The 16,493-nt window shown below is 42.2% G+C and overlaps 1 protein-coding gene across 1 annotated transcript; it reads right to left on the bottom strand.

The window, feature by feature from the left end:
• Window positions 1-4,587: 4,587 nt before the first annotated feature.
• On the bottom strand, window positions 4,588-16,210 carry LOC142384905 (myosin heavy chain, fast skeletal muscle-like). Its single transcript, XM_075471210.1, has 38 exons — window positions 15,993-16,210; window positions 15,774-15,914; window positions 15,515-15,671; window positions 15,394-15,421; window positions 15,202-15,313; window positions 15,018-15,110; window positions 14,874-14,937; window positions 14,688-14,786; window positions 14,494-14,597; window positions 14,272-14,410; window positions 14,027-14,145; window positions 13,569-13,718; window positions 13,316-13,486; window positions 12,909-13,212; window positions 12,711-12,775; window positions 12,528-12,615; window positions 12,314-12,431; window positions 12,103-12,226; window positions 11,613-11,749; window positions 11,278-11,533; window positions 10,948-11,190; window positions 10,688-10,864; window positions 10,462-10,607; window positions 10,288-10,378; window positions 9,812-10,201; window positions 7,821-7,947; window positions 7,609-7,727; window positions 7,331-7,527; window positions 6,923-7,106; window positions 6,645-6,810; window positions 6,426-6,550; window positions 6,010-6,318; window positions 5,719-5,922; window positions 5,504-5,629; window positions 5,253-5,423; window positions 5,054-5,158; window positions 4,847-4,942; window positions 4,588-4,740 (listed from the first exon to the last, which is right to left on the bottom strand). The coding sequence occupies exons 1-38, from the start codon at window positions 16,197-16,199 to the stop codon at window positions 4,588-4,590; spliced, it is 5,805 nt and encodes a 1,934-aa protein (XP_075327325.1). The 5' UTR covers window positions 16,200-16,210.
• Between the last annotated feature and the right edge of the window lie 283 nt (window positions 16,211-16,493).

The raw sequence follows: 16,493 nt of genomic DNA, 5'->3' as shown, positions 1-16,493 counted from the left end.
TCAAATTATCTAAATATGCACAACAATATTTTACCGTTGAAGTGAATTTTTGTCAGAAAAGGGCCTCGAAGGACAGAAGAATATGAGAGACTACAAGTGTCGACCAAAATATTAATAAATGGTTCAGTTATGATGAGGGAGATTAAACTGAGAATTAAGTACAAGCTCCATAAATAATCAATTTCATGATTTGATATATTATAACATTAGTTCTTGATGATTGATGTGACATGTTTTCAACAAAATATTTTACTGAACTGAATAGATTAGATTTCTGACGTTATAAGAACTTATTATGAGGTAAGTTGATTGTGAGAAAAATATCCTCTCTCGAAATTAAACATAGTAGCTGTATGCGTGTAGTTGTAATGTAATTGCTACTTCTAGAGCAAGCTCAAATACATTTTCCCATATTTCAAATAATCCACAAATGAATAGACTATATCATTTTATCTTATTATTGTTGTGGAGAAAATTGGAGTCAGACTCACCTTTACAGCCTCTTACGAAGAATTTATTCACAGGACCAACATTGAAACATTTGTCACGATCATGCTTGGCTGTGGTGTTGTTTTGGTTTCTTAGGGCTGAGCAGGCGGAGTCTGGATTGCTCCTCCTTTCCCACCTGTTGCTCTCATCTGTCTTCATCAGGACACCCTCTTAAGGAAATGCAGGCGCAACCAGTCTTCGCCAGATTGTCTCACTACTTCAGTGGTAATTAGCCGATTCCTGTCCTTGTTCAAGATTGTTACCTTGGAGCCCCACCAAACAAGGGACACCATAAAGACCAAGAAGCTCTCCAAACAGGTCAGTGACAAAGTTGTGGAGAAGTACAAATCAGGGAAAGGTTTAAAAAAAACTGAAACTTTGAAAATCCTACGAAGCACCTTAAAATCCATCAATCCAAAATGTACACCCCACAGAGCTCTACGAAAGAGTGCCCAGAAGAAAGCCTTTGCTTACAGACAAGTTCACCTAAATGCATGTGGGAGACAATAGCCCCTTTCACACTGCGACCCGCTACCTTAGCGGGTCCAAATTGCATCTTCGACCCGCGTCGAGCAATGTGAACGCTTGGCGTGTTGGTGACCTGTGTCGCCTGAAGCCGAGTTCAGGGGGCGTTGCCTAGTGGCAGAGCGTCACACGAAACACATAAAATGCTGGGCGTGTACAATGACGTAGGCACAAGCCATGCGTCAGAAGTAGGGTTAAATACACCTTGAGGACTCGTTTTTGCAATTGTATATGCAGTTCATGGAGATGTTATTTTACGGGGTGTGGATGGTTACAACGTGGGATGCCGCCGAAGAACATATGCGGAGAATACAAGAGCACTATAGTCCCCGAAATGTGGCGGTAAATAACGTCCTCTGCTCGGAGGCTGAGGAGCTCGCGGACCTCCTTGTCTCCCCAGTTGGCCATCTTCAAAAATGTCTCGAATTGGATGTAAAACAGAGTGAAACTTGTCCTCACCTGTCGCTGTTGTTCTGAATCAGCTGTCCATTCTGTCTTTTAAACTCCTCACGTCACGCCCACGTCTGACCCTCGTCAATTGCGTTCACACCAAACTCGGCTCGGCAAAAAGACTAGGGTCCGACGCGGGTCGAAAGGCGAGGCGAGTTGACGCGGCAGCCCGGGTCGGCAGTGTGAACGCAACAGCAGACACGCTAAATTCGCGGATTAAACGCGGGTTATTCCTCAATGTGAAAGGGGCTATATAAAGGCTGAAATAATCACGTTTGGCACAAAACAAACAGCTCTCATCGCTTCGAGAATACAATCTCCACAGTGAGGCACGGTGGTGGCAACATCATGCTGTGGATATTTTTGTCACTGGTATGGGCTGAGACACTGGGCTCAGAACTGTGGGATAGAGATGCGCGGTTGGCGGTTGAATCCGCGGAGCCCGCGGATGAACCGCGGATCGGGCGGATGACACGCCGAAAAATCGTATTTTAATTAAATTCGGGCGGGTTGAAGCACCAAAAAAAAAACAAAAACATAATTTTCCAAAGGTAACGAACGAAAACATACATTACAAACAGTATAAAACAAAAAACATAATTTTCCAAAGGTAACGAACGAAAACATACATTACAAACAGTATAAAACAAAACCACGTTTTAGATTTCCTGCGTAGGTCTTCTCGTTTGTTTGTGTCCGTTACTAAGGCCATTCATGGCCTACAGTTAGCACATAGGACCCTAGTTCTACGTTGCTTGCTAGCAGTGTTGGGTGCGTTAAACCGTGTGGATTAAAGTGGAATAATTGCAAGAATCCTGTGATCAAGACAGCGTTTTAAGATAGGCCATCTGGTTATTCATTTTGCCCGCCGTGGCATGTTGATTTGGGCTTAGACTATGTGCTTTGAAGTTGTTTTACATTCTCTGAAGTAGGTTGGGAACATTTGCGCTAAAGGATGGATTTATCGTGCTATGTAGACGGACTTTGTTGTCTAGATTCTTTAAAAAAATTCGTACACTCAAAACGGTGTGCCCGTGCTCATCATGTTTTACTTTTTTCTTGATGGAGTGTGAAATATAGCTGCAGATAGTATTTCAATGCAGACATGTCAAAACGACAGTGGAATGCACATTTTCAAGGTGATAGAAGGGTCGTGTGATGCTTGGAAATAGATCGGTTAATCCAAAATGTAGAACTATATATAGTTATATTCTGTATTAATGTTTCACATACAAGTGGGGAGACGTAGGGTATGCTAACCTGTAACTAGTGATAGTGTGAATGCCTTGGAAGGAATTCAATTGCTTGTGACGGCTGTGTGTCTTAAAGGTGTTCAATTTAGCACTTGGTAGTGATTTTGACAGCACTATTATCCATAGTAGTAGGCGGACTTATTGACCAGATATAATGAACTACGCTGTTTGAAAAAGCCGACACAAATAGCCAAGGCACCTTCAATAGACCTACACCTATCGGCGGATGGCGGGCGGGTTCGGTTTTGAAAATCGGTGAAAAAATGTTTGTGCAAATGGATAGCGGGCGGATATATATTTTTTGCAGCGGTTGCGGATGGGAAAATACGTCATCCGCGCATCTCTACTGTGGGAATCCTGGATGGTGCTAAATACTGATTGATCCTGAGAGGGAGGTTCACCCTCCAGTAAGACAATGACCCTAAGGTCTAAAACAACACTCATGTGGTTGAAGGGGGAAAAGCTTTAAGTATGTTGGAATGGCCTAGCTAAAACCCAGATCTCAATCCAGCCGAGAATCTGTGGCATGACTTACAGATTGCTGTACCCATCCAATTTAAAGGAGTTGAAGCAGTGTTGCTTTGAAGAAGGAAAAAAACCCTAGTGGTTTAAAGTCCATGGAGACACCCAAAGAGACTTGCAGTTGTAATTGATGCAAATAGTGATTCTACAGTACTGACAGTGGGGTGGGGAATACACATGTGTGCAAAAACTTTTTTTTTCTAATTTCACTTTACCAATTTAGACTATTTTTGTAGATTTTCTACATAAAATCATCCAAAAAATTAGTTTACATTTCAGGCCAAGAAATAGGAAAAACACCAAGAGGTGAATGTTTTTTTTCACCCACTGTATGCTGTGACACAACAGTTGTCTTGACCTTGTGAATTTGATTTATTTTTAATTTTATTTGTAAGACCTTTTGAAGTCAGGTGTCTAAACATGTGTAACAAAAAGATAAACAGGTGCACTTGGTGATTTACACAAATCAGCCATAACATTACAATGACTTGCCTAAACCGTAGGCTCCCTTTTTTCTGCTGAAAAAGCTTTGACCAATCAGTATGTTGACAAAAAGCATCTGTGGATGTCCAGTAGTGTCAGTTATGAGGACATTGACAGTCGGTCCTTTGGGCCACGTCGGTTATTGGGCATCATCTTTTTAGGTTTGGCTTGCTTTCCACAGATGACATCAGATCCCATCAAATTTGTTTTGTGTTCCTCAAGCCCCGCTTAAGCAGTTTTTAGGTAGCCAAAGAGAGGATGCAACATTAGGGGAATGCTAATGCCACATCAGGGGGCTGTGATTGGTCTGTAAAATTGTTTTATGGGGGTTTCTCAGACATCAGGCTTTTTTTTTTTCTTCAATGAATTTCTTGAAACTTCTAAAGTGGTCGCAGACCTTCATAATTCCTTCCTTCCTGGTATATCCATTTGAATGTTTGCAGATAAAGCAGTGCTTGTTAGTATTCTATATCACGAAATGTTACAACTGCATTATGTTTATATATTTGCTTTGTATTGGCTTTAAAATTGCCTGTACATGTATATAAGCAACAAGTTTTGTCTAATTTTAATACTTTTAAACAACACAGTGCAATCAAAATATCACAGCGAACAAATTAAAGGTCAAGAAAATATTTTATTGTGGTACATTTATAATCATATTGTATGATCAGAAACGGACCATCTTCTGGAGAGCTTTACTCAGCTGAATCTTTTCCCTGTAAGAAAAAAAAAATGTAATAAACATGACTGTTATTTAACTTGTACTCTGGATTCACACTGAAATGTTGTTTTTAGTCAAAAATATGAAACAAGAGACAGGAATAGTAATATTTTCTGTCATGATTTAGTGTTCATCTAAAGCTTAAGGTGTGTACATATTTACCTTGCCAGAGTCACGGCTCTTTGCCCTCAGCTTGTTGACCTGAGACTCTGCAATGTCAGCACGCTCCTCTGCCTCCTCCAGCTCATGCTGGATCTTCCTGCACTTGGACAGATGAGCATTGGCCTGCTCCTCCTGGAATACACAACAGAATAAAATGCTTAACGTTGTAGAGGAATTGAAGACCGACAACATATGCAATACATCAAGTAGTCGTATGAAGACAACTTTTTTTCCTTACCGCCTCCTCAGACTGCCTCTTATAGGCCTTCACTTTGAGCTGCAGCTTATCAACCAGATCCTGCAGCCTGGCAACGTTTTTCTTGTCCTCCTCAGTCTGTAATGGAAAATGTGAATTTAAATGTTTCATTTTTTGTAAAGACAAGGATGGAATTAGAATAATATGTACTGTTTGTGTTCAGTGTTAATGTGATTGTAATGTGGTTACCTGATAGGTGAGCTCCTTCACTCTCCTCTCATATTTGCGGACACCCTTAACAGCATCAACACCACGTCTCTGCTCAGCCTCAACCTCTGACTCCAGCTCACGAACCTTCAGAAAATGAAAAAAAAAATGTGTGAATTAGAATCTGTGAGTTTTTGTATAGATTTGTTCCACCTCAGAAATCTCAACATAATCCTCTTACCCGAGACTCAAGCTTCTGGAGCTGCTTCTTGCCACCCTTCATGGCCAGGTTCTCAGCCTCATCCAGACGGTGCTGCAGGTCCTTAACGGCAACCTCGAGGTTCTTCTTCATCCTTTCCAGGTGAGCACTAGTGTCCTGCTCCTTCTTTAACTCCTCAGCCATCATAGCAGCCTAGAAAATAACATTTATGGATGAAATGTTTTCAAAGCTTAATAGCAGTTTAAAGGAAAACAAATTGAATTTAAACTTACATCAGTGATGGCCTTCTTGGCCTTGTCCTCGGCATTTCTTGCTTCCTGAACACTATCATCTACTTCACCCTGGACCTGAACCAGGTCAGACTCAAGCTTCTTCTTGGTGTTCAGAAGACTTGTGTTCTAAAAGATCAGATTTAGCCAAGTTATTTTTTGCCTGACTGAATGGTTTAGATTTGTGAAATTTCAGAGAAGTTGTCCAATTTTTTTACCTGAGAGTGCAGGAGTCCAACACGCTCGCTGGCGTCCACCAGTTCCTGCTCAGCGACTTTGCGGCTCCTCTCTGTCTGTTCCAGAGCAGCTCTGAGTTCCTCAATTTCAGCCACCATCAGACCGTTCCTGCGCTCCACCATAGCAGCTTGTTCCTTAATGTCTTCCTGGGCTCTGACAGCATCATCAAGGTGCAGTTGAGCATCCTGAAAAAAAAACAACAACAACATTTAAGTCCCATAATAACCAAAATGTCATCTAGGTCCCTGCCACGGCTCTGTGTCTGACAATACCTTGAGCTGTGCCTGCACATTCCTCAGCTGTTTCTGGGACTCAGCAGCCTGGCGATTGGCATGGCTCAGCTGAATCTCCATCTCATTCAGGTCTCCCTCCATCTTCTTCTTGATCCTCAGGGCATCGTTCCTGCTCCTGACCTCAGCATCCAGAGTGCTCTGCATGGAGTCAGCAATCCTCTGGCTGTTCCTCTTGATCTGCTCCATCTCCTCATCTTTCTCTGCAAGCTTCCTGTCCACCTCACCCTTAATCTGGTTGAGCTCCAGCTGGACACGCAGGATCTTAGACTCCTCATGCTCCAGAGTTCCCTAACGATATCAAAAACAAAAGTATTTACTCTGTTCGCAAAGATTTTACAGAGGGTGTTTTCAGAACTGGACATTTCTTTTAAGAAGAACTCGCACAAAAAATTTACCTCAGCCTCCTCAAGAGCTGTCTGGATCTCAGACTTCTCTGTCTCCACCTGCTTCTTGGACTTCTCCAGCTCATGGATGCTCTTGCCAGTCTCACCAATCTGTTCAGTCAGATCTGAGATCTCCTCTGCAAAGATATGTTTGAATAGTTTTTAGTTTACATGTAAAAAAAATATAATCATAATAACACAATGAGAAGACACAATCTGGTCAGAACTCACGTTGCAGGTTCTTGTTTTCACGCTTCATTGTCTCCAGCTGATCCAGGGCTTCCTCATAGGAGTTCTTCATCTTGAACAGTTCAGTGCTCATAGTACGAGCCTCTTTCTGAGCTCCCTCAAGCTCTGCCTGACCCTCCTCATACTTCTGCTTCCACTCTGCCAATACCTAGATAAAAACAATTTGTACACTTGAGTTATTTATTGATACAGTTCATACAATACATTGATAAATGAATGAATGGGTTTATGTCTTTGTCGGCCAAGGTCATTGATGCTACCTTGTCAAAGTTCCTCTGCTTCTTGTCAAGATTGGCAGCGAGCCCATTAGCTCTCTCCACATCAATCATGAGGTCCTCCACTTCACTCTGGAGCCTCTGTTTGGTCTTCTCCAGGGAAGCACACTTAGAGTTCACAGCCTCAATCTGTTCCTCAGCCTCCTGAAGACGCTGGGCCAGCTTTTTCCTTGAATGAAGAATAGCAAGATTGATCTTTGAGTGGATATACGTATCAGTTAGTTTATAAAGAATTACATAGTTTATGGCTTAAGAAAAAACATTGCTGTTATTGTTTGAATGTCATACTCTTAATTCACAAATTTGAAAAAGTGTATAGATTTGTTAAAAGCATACTGAAGTTGGCAAGATGTTTTAAACTAAAAGCTATTGTTTTATTTGAAAGTTACTCACTTGGATTCCTCAAGCTCCTCAGTGCGCTGGATAGCATCAGTTTCATATTTAGTTCTCCACTGAGCCACCTCACTGTTGGCCTTGGACATACCACGCTGAAGCTCAGCCTTGGCCTCCTGCTCTTCCTCAAACTGCTCCCTCAGCAGATCACAGTCATGGCGGGCTGATTGCAGTCCATGGGCAAGAGCATTCTTAGCCTGGTTGAAACATGAAAATGAATTAGTAACATTTCTAAATGACAAACAAGTGAGAGCAATACACACTTAAATGTGTCTTACCTTGACCTCCTCCTCAACCTGCCTCTTCAGCTCCTCAATCTGCTGTGTGAAGGCTTGTTTGCCTCTAGTCAGCTGAGAGACGAGGGCCTCTTTCTCCTCAATCTGGCGGCTGAACTCACCTTGTGTGAAAATGGTCATCAGAGATTAGTTTTTGTACATTTTCGTGGTCATACATTGAAGCTGTCTGCAGTGAAATATTGTCTGGTGCATACCATTTTCTGTGAGGAGACGAGCTTTCTGTCCACCCAAGTCATTGAGCTGACGAACATTCTCCTCAGACTTGGTCTTAATTTCGCTAAGTTGGTCCTCAAGAGTACGGCACATCTTTTCAAGATTACCCTAATGTGGAGGACAGAAATGGAATCAGTCAGATTTTACCTATACATGTCTTAAAGTGTTAGTTCGCCATTTTGCACATTAAGCCCTGTTTGGGGGTATTCTGGGACGAGTTAGAGATGTTCTGATCACAATTTGGACATTTGGTGCTGAACGGAGCATTTAGGTATCCACTGCTGCAGCCCCCCCACCTTTGCATTGAGTCAATGACCACTCAAGCAAACAATCATAAAACGGCATTAAACTTTCGTTTGCAGAGACATGAAACTCACCGTGCAGTGTTTCCCACAGATGTGAAGGCAATGTGTGGTGGTGGGCCGGGGGGGGGGGGTGTTGGTTGGGTGTAAAAAATTAAAATTCTTCAAAATAATTCCTTCGTTAATAATTGGTCACACAAAACTTTATTAAGGGGGTTATAACACAGACTAAATAGACCACATAGAACCCATTTCAGAATTTTTTTCCAAAATACCACCCCCCCCACTGTCAGAGATCTGTAATGTGACATATATGTCACATTGGGAGTTAAGAACCTGGATAATTTCTCCATCAAGGAAAATGATGGGGGACGTAAGGATGTGTGACACCTGTGTCACGGTGGGTGACACAGGTGCGGCTTTTCTGCAGATATTGACATCTTCATTGTAAACAAATGAATAACATAGCTAATTACACTGGTCGGACTGTTCAGCTGTTTCAGACTGATACCTCCGGTTCAGGCTGGTCCTCATCCTCAACACGCACGTCTCTCTTTCAATCGCGGAAAATATTTTTCAATACTCATCTGGATTGAAGCAGCAAACATTCAGTGTAAGAGTTTAAAAAAACTACTTTATTTGATTCACAGCTGCTAGTGTTTTGACCTCGACAACCCAACTACATTTTTTTTTTTTTACGGCAAACTTTTGACTACTTAACTTTATAAAGAAGGCGTAATCGCTTGTTTGCTATGGGACGGGACGGGACAACATTGTATTCAAAATATAAAATATTTTCATAGGACTTTTTAATGTGTGATTTTATAAAGGTGCACCTGATACCAACCTTTCGTGAATTCTTTCGGTTGAGCTAATCTACGCGACGCTGAAGCTAGCAAGCTCCCACGCTTCCAGGGAAGCACGGAGGGGAGGGAATGTGTGTGTGTGTAGGCTATGCGAGAGAGACGCGAGGGACAGAGAGACGGAGGTAGTGCAGGGAAAGGAAATGCAGCTTAACGAATACGAGTATTTTTTAAATAGCGTTAAAAAAAATAATAATAACGAAACGCAATATGTGGCGGCCGGTGTTTAATCTGTGGCGCACCGCCACGAATTAGTCTATATGTGGGAAACACTGCCGTGTGGTCTGTGGTGGACAGCGATACGTTGGCTCAAAAATCACCGCGAAATACGCTTCCAGAGAAGTTATATTACCATTATTGTCCGTCTTCATTGATTTGTATTGGTTTGACTAGTATTACTCCGCGCGCTGTATGTCGCTGGATGTCTTGCTGCTGCTATTCAACGGTGTCCGGAAAAATAGGTCCACCAAATGCTAAAACAACTGTTAGAAGGCACATTTCGCTGCGATTTTCGGGTCAATTTATCGCTGTCCACCACTGACCACACGGTGAGTTCCATGTCTTTTCAAACGAAAGTTTAATGCCGTTTTATGATTGTTTGCTTGAGTGGTCATTGACTCAATGCAAAGGTGGGGGGGCTGCAGCAGTGGATACCTAAATGCTCCGTTCAGCACCAAATGTCCAAATTGTGATCAGAACGTCTATAATTCACCCCAGACTACCTAAAAACAGGGCTTAATGTGCAAAATGGCGAACTAACCCTTTAATTTATTTGATTTAATAAGTACAAATGAATGCGTTGTGTACCTTTGCTTTAGCAACAGCCTCCATGTTGCTGGAGAGGTCATCGATCTCCATCTTGTATTCACTCTTTTCTTTCTCAAGCTTCTGCTTGACACGCTGCAGGTTGTCGATCTGTTCTCCCAGCTCAGCAACGCTGTCAGCCTGCTTCTTGCGCAGAGCTGCAGCAGTGGCTTCATGCTGCAGAGTAGACTCCTCAAGGTCACGACGGAGCTTCTGGAACTCAGCTTCACGCTTCTTGTTCATCTCAATCTGAGCTGCAGTGGCGCCGCCAGCCTCCTCCAACCTCTCACTGATCTCCTCGAGTTCTCTGGACAGGTCGGCCCTCTGCTTCTCAACCTTGGCACGAGCAGCACGCTCAGCCTCGATCTCCTCTTCCAGCTCCTCAATTCGGGCCTGTTGGATGTGGATATATTGTCCTTCAGTAATCTTTGAACTTTCAATACAGAGTACTGTGTGATTCAACACAATTAATTGGTCACCTGAAGCTCCTTGATCTTCTTCTGAAGCTGAGCGCCCATTGACTGCTCATCCTCAATCTTGCTGAGGAGCTGGCTGATTTCGAAGTCCTTCCTATGAAAATATGAATGTGCATTGTGAGAATTCATACATGTCGAGAACCACACTGGAGTTTGAAGAAAAAAATCTACTCTTACTTCTTAATTTTCTCATCAGACTGCTGCTTGTCATTTTCCAGATCCATGATGGATTCCTGGGCCAGTTTCAGATCACCCTCCAGCTTTCTCTTGGCTCTCTCAAGGTCCATGCGAAGCTTTTTCTCTTGCTCCAGAGAACCCTCAAGCTGAAAAATGATGTGGGATTGTTGTTATCAGGTTCAATAAGAATCTTGTTTTGCCAATCCAGGAAACTTTAGAAACTTACATCATCAACTTGCTGCTCAAGCTTGGTCTTGGCTTTGGTGAGAGTGTTGACTTTGTCTTCCTCAGCCTGCAGGTCATCCAGAGTCTGCTGATGAGCCTCCTGAAGGGCTTTCTTCTCCTTTGTCAGTTTAGCAATGCTCTCATCCTGAGAGGCCATCTCCTCAGTCAGGTTCTTCACCTACATGTCCAAGAAAGATGTTGTTATCACTTGATGGCACTCTGTTCTATCTGATCTGCACCAGCAGTTAAAAATGTCCAAACCTTGTTCTCTGTGGCATGTTTCTCCTTTTCCACTTTGGCCAGGGTAAGCTCCAGGTCATCAATATCCTTTTTGAGCTCAGAGCATTCATCCTCCAGCTTTCTCTTCTTGGCAGTAAGCTCAGCATTGATTTCCTCTTCATCCTCCAGTCTCTCAGTTGTCTCTTTGAGTTTGGCCTCCAACTGAATCTTGCTCTTGATAAGTCCCTCACATCTCTCCTCAGCATCTGACAGATTCTCTCCTTCCTAGTTTACATTTGAAAAAGTAGATTTGCACATTAACATTCCACAAACACCATAAAAAAGTACAGCTCCTGATTGATTTCTACTCACAGATGCAACTTGCAGCTGCAGATCGTTCTTCTCCTGCAGAAGAGACACCATCTTCTCCTCCAGTTCCTTCTTCTTGGCCAAGGCAGTAGCCAAGTCGTTTGTCATCTTCTCATAGTTCTCCTTCATATTTTGCAGCTCCTTCTCAGTCTCAGCACTCTTCAGGAGAGGCTTGATCTTGTAGTACACCTTCATCCATGGCCAGTGTTTCACATTCATGAATGAGCGCACGTTGTACTGGATGGTATAGATGGCATCCCTGTGGATACAAAGTTTCTGTTATAGACAAATGGACTTGATCATGACTGAATGTTCATAGTTTTCTGTTTTCCACATGCCTCCTCGCTGTCATCTTGACAAACTCCCTCCTCATGAGGTAAGCACGGCAGAGAGCCTGAGTCATTGTGACCAAAGCTGCCAGCTTTTCATCTCTCATCTCCTCAAGGACACCCAGAAGACCAGCCTTGAAGAACACCTGAACAAACAAAGTATTGAAACATCTTATGTCTGCTATATATAGTAAACAACAAAAAGACTCAGAGAACTTACACAATCAATCAAGAAAACATTTTCAGAGATGCATGCAGTTGTGCTGAATTCTTGTCACTGTTTGAAAGGAAACTGTTCCTGGCTGGACCATTGAGAAATGTTTGTTTCAATTTATTTAGATTTTGAAGCCCAGCCTTTTAGCACCCTCCACATCTTTTCATTTGCTGTCCCTCCTATTCCCCATCTAACTTTTCAGTAAAATAGATTGATGCTAAAAGAAAAAAAAAAGGGATTTTGACATATTATCCTTTGTAACAAAATATTCATTGAAAAATTTACCTTGGTGTGTCCGAATCTGTACTCATCATGATTAACATCAATTGATCCAAGCAGCTTCTCTGAGGCCTTCTTGTTGTCAATGAACTGTCCCTCAGGGATGACGCTGGCATTCAATACCTTGTATCTTTTATGAGAGAGTTGATGGTCTCGGTTATCATGTCATTTTTATAGTTTTTCAAGAACAGAAGTGTAATAAAAATAGAAATTGTACCTCTGCTTGAAGTCAGCGTAGAGGATTCTGCTGGGGAAACCTTTCCTGCAGATTCTGATACCCTCCAGCACACCGTTACACCTGAGCTGGTGGATGACCAGGAAGTTCTCCATCAGACCTGTAGAATCAGATTATCTCCGTTAGTGCAATAAAAAACAATATGAAATGAATCAAACCAGTACACACCAACGATAAAAGAATATATCTTTCGTACCTGGAGTCTTGGACTCATTGGGAATCAGGCAGCGCACAAAGTGAGGATGGGTGCTCCTCAAGTTTGTCATCAGCTTGCCCAAGTTCTCCTGTTGTATGTACAAAGTAGAGAATTTTTGTCATCAAATCCAAGAAAAATGGATGTGAGCATCAAAAGACTTTTAATGTATTTTTCAAACCTTACCCTGAACTGTGAAGACACAGTCTGCATAGAGCCACCCTTCTTCTTGCCTCCCTTCTTGCCAGCCTCTGTATTTCAGAATGTGATATCAATTGGAAACTTTGTGTTAGAATATGAGACTTCAAATTTGCATTGAACACACACAAAAATGTAAAGTAAGTAGAATCTTCCAAGTGCGTTTTACGTTATCAAAAATCATACCCTCAGGGGCAGCAGGAGGATAGAGAAGAGCCAGCAGTTTGCATGAGGACTTCTGGTACAGCCCCAGGACAGACTCGTTCAGTGGGTCCTTGTTCTTGTCCAGCCAACCAGCGATGTTGTAATCCACAGTACCAGCATAGTGCACCAGGGAGAAGTGGGCCTCAACCTTGCCCTTTGCAGGCTTTGGCTTCTCAAAGGCTTTGTTCTTGCCAAGATGCTGGTCATACAGCTTGTTCTTGAAGGAAGTGTCAGTAGCTTTGGGGAACATGCACTCCTCTTCAAGGATGGAGAAGATGCCCATGGGCTTGAAAAGCAGAAAGAGATAAGGTGTGTCATGAATCAACAGTACCCCTCTGTCACGCTGTAGTAATACCTTCACAATATAGAATTATGAGCTTAAAGTATACCTTTTCAATCAGCTCAATGCAGGCAGCCAAGTCCATACCAAAGTCAATGAACTCCCAGACAATACCCTCCTTCTTGTACTCCTCTTGCTCCAGGACAAACATGGTGTGGTTGAAGAACTGCTGCAGTTTCTCATTGGTGAAGTTGATGCACAGCTGCTCCAAGGTGTTGTACTGTGGACAAATCATTAATTTTAGTAAGAAGACCCACTGTCATGAAAATAATTGGATGTTGAATTCGAGGAATAAGGCCTACATCAAATATTTCAAAGCCAGCAATGTCCAGGACACCAATGAAGTAGTTTCTTTGCTGCTTAGTGTCCAACATCTGGTTGATACGGATGACCATCCACAAGAACATCCTCTCATAGATTGACTTGGCCAGGGCAGGGACAGCGTTCATTACCTAAAGTAAAATAAGACCATGACTTGATGAATGTCGGCTAACTGTTTTGTAAACAGCAAGATCACCGAACCTGCTTCTAGGCTTGTAAGATTCACATTATATATATTCTCTATTAAAAAAAGCATCTCTGATGGCAGTTGATTTGTAATGAATGCACTCAGTGTTCAGTGGAAAAGTAATAAGTACGAGTAAAGGGAAAAGTGACATTCCTGTTATCTACTAAACTTTAATGTTTTATCTATATGGAAGTAGCAACAGTAACATTTGACTAAATAATGGCATTATTGATATGAATTGCTCATGTTTACCTGAGGCACTGTCTGTCCCTTGGTGACAAACTCATTTCCGACCTTCACTCTGGGATAGCACAGAGCCTTCAGCATGTCAGCGGAGTTCAGACCCAACAAGTAACCAACCTTGTCGGCCTCTAAAAACATTTTATAGTAAACATTTATAGTAAATGCATACAGAATGACACAGTGATTTTCTGTTATGAACATATACTCATGCGGTTGCAAATATTCAGAGCAGATATCCCACATGTCTTTCTCACCTTCATTGCCATCTGGCTCAGCCTGCTCCTCACGCTGCTTCTGCTTGAACTTCATGTTACCATGGTGAAGAACAGCACCAGTCATCCTGTAGATGCTCAGCTTCTCCTCATTGGTGAAGCCCAGGATATCGATGGCATTCTGTTGAAAAGAACAATCCACATGAAATATAATCATTTAACTTCCACAAAATAACTGATGTTTGAATGAAGAAGATCACTCACATCAGTGGCTTCCAGCTCAACTTTGTCATCAATGCTGGCCACAGTGATCTGACCCATGCTGCACATGGGGAAGTCATAGGGGTTGGTTGTGATGAGTGCCAGATCTAAGAATCAAAAAGGGTAAAATGGTCAACACGTTGTTTTATAGGATGACTGAGATTCCATTTGACACGGCAAGAACTCAGCCTTCTTACCAAGCAGCTCAGGTTTGTGGGCTGTCATCATCTGGTAGAAGATGTGGTAGCCTCTCTCATCAGGAAGCTGGAATGTCACTCTAGACTTCTCCAGCAGATCTGTAAATTTTGTTCATTAGTCTCATGTTTAGCTCCTTTAAGACTGTTAAATGGATTCACCTTCATTATTACATGAAAACTACTTACATGTCTCAATATCAGCACTAGCCAGTTTGCCGGTTGTGCCAAAATGAATTCTGATGAATTTACCCTGTTTGGAACAAAGGAATCGTTAAAAGTCCATCCACATGGGAATTGTTGAACAACATGGAGAAACAATTCCATACTTACGAAACGTGAAGAGTTGTCATTCCTCACAGTTTTGGCATTACCATAAGCCTCCAGCAGGGGATTGGCTGCAATGATCTGATCCTCCAGTGAGCCCTATAATCCAGTTTTAAAGAAATGACATTAGAAAAAGATTTTCACCTGTAAGTATTCTGTATTTTTAGTCATAACGTGTGTCATAACACACCTTGTAGTGGCTTTGTTCCTTCTTTTTATCTCCTCCTCCGCCAACAGAGATGGTGGCAAAGTACTGGATGACACGTTTCGTGTTCACAGTCTTTCCAGCACCAGATTCTCCTCTGGGTATAGACACAGACTTGTTAGTATTTGATCAGGATGTTCAGTTAATATGAATAAAGTCAATGAATGTGAGACTTACGTGATCAGGACAGACTGGTTTTCCCTATCTGTTAAAATTAAGAAATGGAGATATTCACTCTGTATGTCAGCCAAAACCACCAAATTCTGTATGAACAAATTCTTTCATCTTCAGGACATACCACAAAGCATGAACTGATAAGCGTTGTCAGAGACAGAGAAGATGTGGGGTGGAGCCTCCATACGCTTCTTGCCTCTGTAGGCAGAGACTACTTCAGAGTCGTACACTGGGAGCCACTTGTAGGGGTTCACAGTTGCACAGAACAACCCAGAGTAGGTCTGAAAGAAATAATAGACATTTTAAGTTAATAGGGTTTAATATTCCCTTCAACTACAGTGACTCTCAATGTTTCTGTTTACTCTTTAGTGAGTTTGTCTTACGTAGATCATCCATGCTGCATAACGCTCTTTGAGATTATACAGCACAGAGGCTTCATTGAGATGGGTCATCATGGCCATGTCCTCAATTTTGTCATACTTGGGAGGGTTCATTGGAGAGACGTCATCCTCTTTAACTGTCCTCTCCTACAACAGGAAATCCGTCACGATTAGAAGGGATCACAATTAACACCCATTTGAATGTGACCTAACTGTACCAACCTCATTGTTGATCAAGACATTGACGGTGACTTTGCCACCTTCTTTCTTAAGGATCTTTGCCTTCAAGTACAGCTCTTTAGCATCAGCCACATAGCAGGCGCTTTTGGCGTCGAATGGTGCAGTTTGAGCCTCAATCCTCTCCTTCTCTGGCTTACGAAGGTAAATGGCAGCCTTGCCATATAAGGCCATCTCCGCGTCCGTACTCATGGTGGCAGTTTATTTCTGTCAGATAAAAAAATACTTTGATATTGTTCCACTGAGTTAAAACTAAATGTTTCCACTATGTGAGTAAACGGTCCATAATGAGTGATTGGAGATGCATAATTAACCTATCCTATCACACTTATCAGTATCTCAAGTAGCTTGCTTGTTCAAATTTCTTTATAGTAGCATTAACACACACACAAAAACCAAATATACATATTACACGTGATGGTAAAACAGTTAAACATGGTTAGAAGTTGTTCATACCTGACCCTGCCTCTGTTACAAGTCTGTTAT

This window comes from Odontesthes bonariensis, chromosome 7, assembly GCF_027942865.1.
Source record: "Odontesthes bonariensis isolate fOdoBon6 chromosome 7, fOdoBon6.hap1, whole genome shotgun sequence".
Classification (NCBI taxonomy): Eukaryota; Metazoa; Chordata; class Actinopteri; order Atheriniformes; family Atherinopsidae; genus Odontesthes; species Odontesthes bonariensis.
Note: the sequence above shows the minus strand (reverse complement) of the source record. Positions and strands in the feature narration are given on the sequence as shown.